Source organism: Mauremys mutica, chromosome 1 (genome assembly GCF_020497125.1).
Source record: "Mauremys mutica isolate MM-2020 ecotype Southern chromosome 1, ASM2049712v1, whole genome shotgun sequence".
NCBI classification, from domain to species: domain Eukaryota; kingdom Metazoa; phylum Chordata; order Testudines; family Geoemydidae; genus Mauremys; species Mauremys mutica.
Window position 1 is genome coordinate 103,081,182 of NC_059072.1, and position 9,979 is coordinate 103,091,160.

At 42.8% G+C, this 9,979-nt stretch overlaps 1 protein-coding gene across 5 annotated transcripts in view; it reads right to left on the reverse strand.

Annotated features, from left to right (window-relative positions):
* The window catches only part of TBXAS1 (thromboxane A synthase 1), a 329,156-nt gene extending 321,893 nt beyond the window's left edge, over nt 1–7,263 (reverse strand). The window contains exon 1 of one of the 5 annotated variants that reach the window (XM_044988623.1): nt 7,126–7,263. Coding sequence is in view for 1 of the 5 variants with exons in the window: in XM_044988647.1 (XP_044844582.1) it covers nt 4,438–4,469 (32 nt within the window). In the remaining 4 variants the exon portion in view is untranslated. Of the gene's footprint in view, nt 1–4,437; nt 4,544–7,125 lie in introns of those variants that run through there. The other 4 variants (XM_044988655.1, XM_044988639.1, XM_044988630.1 and 1 more) reach the window with 4 other exon arrangements.
* Between the last annotated feature and the right edge of the window lie 2,716 nt (nt 7,264–9,979).

Consider the following 9,979-nt stretch of genomic DNA (forward strand, 5'->3'; position numbering starts at 1 on the left):
TGCTCCGGGGGGTAAGGGGGGGCGCACTCCGGTGGATCAAAGCATGTTCAATATAACACGGTTTCACCTATAACACGGTAAGATTTTTTGGCTCCCAAGGACACCGTTATATCAAGGTAGAGGTGTACCATAAATTGGGATGCCCTTACGTTCACTTAGGCCCCAGTCCTGCCACACTTATACCTGTGCTTAACTTGATGCACCTCATATATGTCATGAGCATAAAGTTAAGCATTAAGGGTTGGCTGGGTGGGATTTAAGACTCCCTGAGGCCTATGGAAACCCGCTTACCAGTATGTAATGGAGTCTCAGTTGTGATAGCTTAAACAGGGAAGAGCAGAAGATGTCAAATAAAGTAGGGGTGGTCTACTTTAGCTTATTCGACATACTTTTCTTGCTCTAGTCCATTTTTTTTGGCTCCTTGGCATGCCAGCTACACCAAAATAGAACTCCCTTCAGCTCCCTTGCACTCATTCTAAGTAGACCAATTCAGAGGCAATGTGCATGAGTAAGAGATTTGGGGTGAGGGAGCATGCCAAAGAGAGGGAAAAAATGTAAATTACACAGTAGTTAATGCAGCATTTCCAACTCTCAGGTTTTTATGGTGAGTCTTGTGATATCTGCTGGGTTTTTTCTAAAGCCCTAGCTCCTGGAGTCATGTAATTATGTGAGAATCTCACTTCCATTAAAAAGGAGGGAGGGGTAAATTTCTAGCCCTCACAGCATCAGAGAAAAGCTTGTAAGCTGTGAGCACTACAGGCTCCAAAACCAAATTAGATCTTTTGAAATTAACGATTTTTGCAAAATCTCATGATTTTTATGCAAAATGGCATGAATTTGTGGGCCTTATTCACAATGTCAGAACATAAGCAGGGATGGTGTCCCTAGCCTCTGTTTGCCAGAAACTGGGAATGGGCGACAGATTACCTGTTCTCTTTATTCCCTCTGAAGCACCTAGTATTGGCACTGTTTGCCAACAGGATACTGGGGTAGATGGACCTTTGGTCTGACCCAGTATGGCCATTCTTAATAGTGGCTGTCAGAGAACGAGACCATTTTTGCCCACCTCAGATCACATTTCCAAGAAAAGAGAAACAGTTTTCCCACTAAACCAAGACTTCAATCTGCAGGTTTTATTATACCCTTTAAAAGCATCTTTTTACTGTGCCCCTTCCTCTAAGCCTTTCCTGTTTGATACTCACAGGATCAAATGACTGACTCCAGCAATAAGATAGCTCCAGTATCCAGATGGCAGCAGCTCCGGCAGCCATCTTGGAGAAATAGTTGCCAATGTGCCTCAGCTTTTAATTGCTTTTCCTTCCTCACTTTACACTTTAAAGTTTTCATTTTTACTCAAAACATTGTCACTTCCTTGTGCTCCCCACCCCCAAACGCTGCTAAGGTAGTAACTGGATTCACATGAAAGAACCTCCATGCCTGCACAAAACCCCCCCATCTGTTGAAATCAGTGGGGCTGTAGGCGGGGGTCATCTGAACAGACCCTGCTGAGGGATCAAGACCCAAGTGTGGAATAAGTTTGAATAGGTCTTTAACGTTAAAGCTCTTTTTGATCTATTTTTGCTGCAGCATTAGATAATTTGTTCTGGAGCTTCTCCATCTGGGGATGCAGGGCACAGGACGGGGTCAGGGGAGAGAAGAATCCTGGCAACTGGGAGAAGCAGGGGCCAGTGAAGATGCAGTCTGTGAGTACGTCTACACTGGAGCTGGAGGAGTAATTTCCAGCTTGAGGAGACATACCCACACTAGCTCTGATCGAAGTAGTGCACTAAATGTAGCAGCTTAGCAACCACAGTATGAGCCGCAGGAGGGGCTAGCCACTGAGTACCTACCTAACGTGTCAGACAGAATCATACTTGGAAGGGCTAGCCACTCCCACCACCAGGGCTCCACTTCTATTTTTAGTTCATTAGCGCCATCAGAACTAGCACAGGTACATCTACTTGAGCTGGAAATCACACCTTCCGGCTCCATTGTGGACATGCCCAGAGAGTCCTAACTAATCCTGCCTCCCAGCAAATAGAAGTCACCCCTCCTCCTGGTGCAGTAGCCCTTAGGGATGGGATCCATGAAAGCACTTAGGCACTCAGACCCCAAGACTTAAGTACTTATTATCAGTTTTGGCTCCGCTGCAATCCACAAAACTCCCGCCAAACCTTGCAGGTGCCTACACTCAGAACCTAAGTATTCAGAATAAAAGTTCAATAGGCCCTTTATTTCTGCCTCTGGGCATGCACGCCGCTACCTCCCTCCAGGCAAACCGCATGCCTATCTCCCACTTACGCCCCAGAGTAAATCACAAATCAGGAAAGACAAACGTTCGGCCACCTAAGTCACATGCAGGACCCAATGTGGTAGACATGCTTAGAAGCTTCCTACCAGATCGGGTCCTAGTCAGAATGCAAGAGGAGGACATGGTGATGGTCATAGTGTTGCTACCCATCTTATAACTTTTATCCCAGAGGTTAGAGCACTCACTGGGATGTGGGAGACACAGATTCAACCCCCCCCTCCCAATTTAACCAAGGTCTCCTACATCCCCCGTGAGTTCTCTAACCTCTGGGATAAAAAATTAAAAAGGAAGGCACCACCACCTGCTCCTCCTGATGTTCTGTGTGGAGCTAGGCAGGTACTTAACTCACTCCTTAGGTGCATAAGCCACCTGACTCCAGGCAGTGGGTTCCCATTCATGGATTGCTAGCAGAAATAGGCACCTTCCAGGAGCCCAGACTTAGGCACCAGACAGAGGGGAAGGGTTTCCGGCACACCCCTCTGGTCAGCATCTCCCATTGGCTAGCTGAGACTGTGAGCCACTTAACATGCTGGCTTTTGTGGATCACATTTGTAGACTGCTCTCTCTTCCCATTCATTGTACAGGGACCCGAGGTGTTTCACTCAGCTTTTTGGAAAGCAGCCTTACCCCTGTGATTTTCTAGATGCTTGAAAGTTAGGCACCGTGATGCTCAGCACTGCAACACCTAAATCCTTTGGTGGACTCCACCCTACCAGCTTCCCTAGTTGCTTAGAAGAGTACTGTTTATTGGTGGTGACTCTTTGCACAGATTTCACTATTGAGAACCCTGCTGGAGACCCTCTTCTGGCCAGCCCGAGTCAGGGATTTAACTATGTTTTTTTTATTTACATATGAATATAATCAAAGGTAAAGAAAAGTGGAAAAGAAACATTAGTGACAAAGGAGCTTCCAGCTGTAATAAGAGGAGTGGAACCAGAGAAAGACAGGTTTCAGAAGGGGCATATATTAGTGAGAGACCTGAGGCTCAGGAGTGTAACCAGAGGGGCTGCATCCACATAGAGAGAGAGAGCAGAACTAGAGAATAGAACACCAGTCTCGTGGTATGTTTAATAAAGCCGGTCTCTTTCAGCTCTGCCGCATCAATTATTGCTAACAAAACACTAGGCTCTTCTGCCCCAGTTAAGATTTAGCTGAATTAATGGTGAATAGTTCTTGGGGTGCCAATGTGTCTAATGGCTACAGCAAACGACTGCAAGTGTAGTTTGCGCCGAGCTCTATTCCTAACTGCCACCACTTTCCTGGTCAATCCAAGGCTAATTATTTAATATCTCTGGCCCAGATTTTTAAAGATATTTTGTCACCTATTTGTGCCTTAGCTCGGTCATCTGTAAAATGGGGGAAAAATACCACCACCCACCTTTGTAATGTTCTTTCAGATCTCTGACAGAGGAGCATCATTTCAAGTGTAAAATACTATTGTCCCCTTAATATGTAAAACTCTAGTTAATTTTCCTAGAGCATGTGTGTACACTGAAATTACTCCCCTTCATAGGCAGTTACAGCTGTTTTCTAAATGCAACACTGTATGTTCTCTGTCATGGTACAAGATTAATGAACTCTTTGTTTTAAAGACAGTTATACACCTCCAAAAACATGGGTTTATAATGGAAATACTGAGACAGTTAACTATAGCAGCACTAGCGGAAAGGGAAAAGAACTATAAATTCAGCTTGGTTTCCAGTATATACATTGACAAGGTATGAATAATACATCTCTCTACACTTCCAACATACAGATGTATACATTACTCTTTCCTGGGAGGGTTACACTGAGCAAAGTCTCTAAACGGACCATTTGAAAGAAGGGAAGGAAAGGGTTCAGAGAGAAACGTCTCTTACATTACATTACAATCAGGACATAAACCGTGGTTGAAATTTACCTAGTGTATGCATTTGTGCTTAATTTTAAACACATGCTTTTTTGCGGGGAGGGTTGAGTAAGAGGGCTTGTATTTCCATGATCAATAGAAGGCAAGAAGTTATCCTTTATCCTCTCCTTTTATAATAAGAATTAGCTATTTGGATATAGTTCAAGCTTAAAAAAAGTAACTCAAGTTGCATTAAAAAAATTAATTTAAGCAGATACACACAATGAAATCAACTCACCAGCCACAGCAAACATATTGATCCTCTTGCATATCAGGCCTGGTCTCTAGCTACTAACCACCCCCACCCAGGCTTCTGAACACAGCTTTGTTAACCAATTACTGTAGTTGCTAAAGCATGTTAATGACAAGCAGGCTCCAATCCATTTGGCAAATGAAAGACAAGCAAGCTAATATATTATCAATTGAACTGTGACAGTGGGACATTTCTCTAGGTAGTAAGAGCAACCCAATATGGGCTTACATAATAAGGTTATACACTTTTTATGATTTTTACATGCACTGACAAAAACATACAGCTGCCTTTGCAGACAAGTATTTTGAGACACAGGGTAATAGAAAACCTGTGTCATTTCAAAAGTTCAGGAATTGCTTAATAATGAGGTGATGGGGAGAGGACCTAGAGAAGACTGGATTGCCACTAATTTTAAGCCTTCTCTGCTGCAGTAGGAGACCTAGCCATTGTAGATAATAGGAGTCAACCACAGGTACAGCTGAACATGGTTTGTCCTGATCTACACACCCAATTAAGCCATGTTTTGCCCCAGTTCAGCAACAGGTGTTTTGGGTTTTTTTAAGTGTAGACAAAGCTTAAGAGTTAGAGCCTGCTCTCCTTACTCAAGTAAGGTTCTCACTGGTTCCAGTTTTACCTGAGTGAGAACCATAGGATCAGGCTCCAAGTTTGTCTGAAGGGCATGTAGTGAAATGTAATACTCCCAGGTGAAAACTTGTTCACATCCAAGCTATCCATTTTTTTCCAGGAAAAGAGCTTGTTTTAAATCAATGTGACACACACAAAAGCCTTACAAGCGTGAATAGCTTTTTCCTGGCACCTTAAAAAGGGTACAATAATGAGGGTAAAGGGACTCAGCAAAGTAAGCATCAAACTGATGCTCTGGCTGCCTGGCTATCTTATTTTGGTGTGTAACCTACTGAGCATAGCAGAGCTTCAGGAATTGAAAGGCTTTAGCCTTAAAACTACCTTTGATTGGGTAGATTGAATTGGCATACAGGGTGTTTGACAATGCACAAGCAGTGAAACACCCAAAACACTGTGACTTTGTAGACAAACATTACCCACATATTTTATTATTAGTGTTGCTTACCTTGGCAATATTTCTTAAATGTATATGAGGTACTTAAGACTCAATCGTACCTACTTCCCACGCCAACCTTATGCTACTATGCTGTTTAATACAGAAAATAATTTAAGACACCAGAAATGTCAAGTCTATGATGTGTATAAAGGACTCTGAACATGAGAAGTACCTCACAAATTCTAAGCATTGGCTTGGCTTCTTTTCAGATCATGGATTACTTTACACACAGGGAATTAATTGAATCTCATCATTTTCTATTGACACCTCAGCCATTTGTCCCCCTTTTTTGGTCTGTCAGAGTTTTGCTGGGGCAGAGGCTGGTGTTGGTTCTTTTATTCATGTTGCATTAATTCAAAGTTCATGAGTGGTGATGGTCCTGAAGCTTTGTGCCTTCTGCTTTCTCAGAAGACATCTTTGGTAACTGTGTCAAGTATACAAGTCCCACCCACATGTGCCTCAATGATCTAGAGGCACCAATTCTTGGAGCAGGAAAGAAATTCATTGCCAAGGCCCCTCCAGTATTTGGCACCTCTCTGGAGATTAAGCATGAAGCTGCTTTATCACAGAGTTTTAAAGGGGGATATTTTGATCTTGGTAGAACTAAGGACTATCTATCTGCGTATTCTTTACTAATAATCAGGGCCTGTCTTCTCTGCAGCAACATTAATGATCCCATGCTATTTTTTCCACAGGAGTAGGGATTTGCCCCAGTAACCCTAGCCAAATTTTCCCTTTTAACCCCACTGTTCTGCATAGTTCTGTGTGCCCACTGGTTGCTGTCCTTCACCCCAGAGGTGGCTGCACTACAGCGGTACTGCACATATGCCTTGTGTAAAGCAATTTGTGATCCTTCAGCATGAATTGATAAATATGATCAAAACATGAAAAACATCCTAGACACCAATTAGTCAAAGGACTAAGGCCAACACTTTCAGGAACATTCATTAACTGTTCATGCCTCAGTCACTGAGCACCCAACACCATCCCTTGTCCTCTCTCCATTGACTGCCTCTGCTGCTACTGCTCAGCCTTCCCAAGCAGCATCAGCATAAAACTGACATTTCTCGGGAGTTTCGCTGCTGCCCACAGGATTCTGAACTGCAGCAGTATCGAACAACCCCGACAATTTATCATGGCTACTCCTCAAACTTATCAGAGACCGTAACAGCACTGGAACCATCAATAGACACAGGCAGATGCTACTGCATCACTTTACTCCAAGTTCACATTTGGATGTTTCTAGTTTGTATGGTTGTGGCAATAAAGGGTTAAAAAAAAACCACAAAAGCTTAAATCCAGCAAGAGTTCATGGGGTCGATCCCTGACACATCACAGCAAGCTTTGCCATCACAATAGGGAGTGGACTTTTCCCCTCAAACTCTTATTTTATTACTGTTCACCACCACAAGGCAGGGGACACCCCCAGTCCACTGGTGTCCGACCTGCTACATTTGCAAGCATTTTCCCACCCCAACAAAATAAGATGATTGCCCAAACTGAATGAAATGCCACAGGCTCTTGGCCAGAAACCACAATACGAAATCCACCAAAATGAGCTCCAACCCCAGCAAAGCCTAGCACATCCTTACCTTTAAATCTCTCCCATGTGGCCCTCATCACTTCCTGTTTGGCTTGTTATCAGGCAACTGCATCGCGACATTCCCGAAGAGAGTGGTGGAGAATGTAGTTCGGCCTCCCTTCAAAGGGGCAGGTGCTTGGAAATCTGCCCTCAGCTGAAGGAAAAAGGGGAAGCAGCAATAGAACTACCATTCCCAGAACCCATGCGGCAGACCACATTCCTCCCCTTTTCTCTAGTCCCTGCACAATGGATTGTGGGGATTGTAGTTTCTGCTCTACAGGCAGCGCTCGTCCTCGACAGTAAAAGTGACAGGAGCCGTGACATCTCAGGATTGATTCCAATGCACTTGCTGGAGAGCGGGGTTTCATGTTTTGCTTTGTGGAAGAAATCAAAACATGTTACAACGTGTTGAATTGGAATTGAACCCCCCCCCCACCTCAATGTATAAAAACTACAAGACTGCAAAATAATGTCACCCTTAAATTCATTGCAGGAAAATGTTAATATCTTTGCGTTAAAAAAACAAACAAACCACAAACAGGTATTGCAAAAAATTTAAAAAAGAGGACTGGATTTTAATGTTCCCATGCGTTAATGTGTAGAAGGGTGTCTTCTTAATTATGCTATCAGGTCCTCGTCCTGGAAACACACACAGGTCTAACTTTATCCCACCTAAAACTCAATGGGTCTACTGCTCAGCTGTTTAAAATTAGCATGTGCAATAGCACCAGCCCCCTGCATACAAAAGTCATGAGTGAGGTCCCCAAAAATCACAAGATTGGCTTTAATATTGTGATAAAAAATGCTGGATTGTTATTATTTGCCTTCTGGCTTTTGTGCCTTTAAGGATCACATGTTGAAGCTATTTGTTTGCAACCAGGGGGTCTAAAAACTTCCTTTCTTTGAAAAATAAAAGCTGAGAGTCTTATGTGATCACATGACTCAGAAGCTCAGATATCTACAAAAATACCAAATATCATGAGACTCATGATAAAATTGCAAGAGCTAGTAATGCTTCATGGAAGAGGCTGCACTGTTGGGGACTACATTCTTTCTTTTTTAAACACACGGGGATAGATTATGCAGAGCAGATCATTCTGTTCTCTTCAGACGTCAAGCATTGCTTCCTAGCATTATGCACAACTTAGGGCTAAACTCTTCACACAATAATCAGTAATTACAGGCAGGTAATTTTAATGATACAACTTGGTGATTAATCTAAAATTTACCTTCTGTTCACAGTATACTGAAAGTTTTGCCCAGGTTTGGCTGCTTGCATACCCACCAAAATGTGAACAATGAAATGAATGTATAACCCAGGGATAGGCAACCTATGGCACACGTGCCAAAGGTGGCACACGAGCTGATTTTCATTGGCACTCACACTGCCTGGGTCCTGGCCACCAGTCCGGGGGAATCTGCGTTTTAATTAATTTTAAATGAAGCTTCTTAAACATTTTAAAAACCTTATTTACTTTACATACAACAATAGTTTAGTTATATATTGTAGACTTATAGAAAGAGACCTTCTAAAAATGTTAAAATGTAATACTGGCACATGAAACCATAAATTAGAGTGAATAAATGAAGACTCTGTACAGCATTTCTGAAAGGTTTCCGATCCCCGGTATAACCAGTCAGACAAATTCCTTCCAGACCAGTAGGCATTGAAGATTATGATATATGTCACTTGGAAGGTAAATTTCCCTACATTTTCTAGAAAGTCTCAGTTTTGACTTAGGGCTTTTCTGCTAAAACATATTAACAATCTGTGTACAGATAATAAAACTCAAGAGTATGTTCTTTTGGAAAATTACTTAGCATTTTAATAATTTACAAAGATTGCTTCAATCAGCACAAGACACATTTATCTCTAAAATATAATTTACACTGAAAATACCTTTTTTTCCCCCTTGCATCTGGAGCTCTATGATCGTTGGACTGGAGAGTCCAGTAAGATCTTGCTGAAAGCACAAGAGAAGTTGTTTTTAAATAATATAAATGTTTTAATTTTGTTTTTTGTTGCTACAGTTCGGTAGCATTTGATGACTGACAGAGCAATGTCTTATATAAAAAACGTAAGAAGGGTTTTTTGTGAACATGATGGATTATCTACGCTCAGATCCACAAAGGGTCCTTACTTCCACTTACTTCAAGTTAGAAGCCTAAATAAATTTGTGGATCTGGGCCTGACTCTTTTATGTATTACATTACACCCTCATCCTACAAAGACTTACACACATGCTTAACTTTTATGCCCTTTAAGCAGTCCTATTAAAGTCAGTGGGGCTACTCACAGTGCAACATGGGGACCTTATTCTCATGATCTCTTCTTCTTGCTGTTTCCCCAAATAAAATAGTCTCCGTTATCCTCCCACATGCCAGGGACAAACCTGCAGAAACAGGCTCTGGGGGAAGAAATCTGTGTGTGGCTCCCCTAGCAGAATTCTTCCCCTATCGTTCCATTGCCATAGGGGGTCTACAGGAGGTGAAAGCCATCCACACAGAGTCAGACCCTGTCACTACACACTGGTTCTCACCCAGAGTGCTCTCCTCCCAGCCCCCTGACAACGTAGCTGACTCCAGGGCACCTTGGACCATGTTGTTTACATCATTTCCTCTTGCGCAGACACTGTAACACCCAAATGCCCTCTATGAGGACTAGAGGGGGGAGAAAATGGCAGTGAGAAGGCAGTTAACCCCTACCTTGCACACAGAAAGGAGAAGGGAGAGCCATAGTAGAGGCTTTGGAGGGGAAACAACTTAGTGCTAAGTATGCCAGAGCTAAAACCACATCATGCCTTTCACATGGGTGCCTTCCCATCTCTCACACACAATACAGTATGGGTCCCTACAGCAAGGAG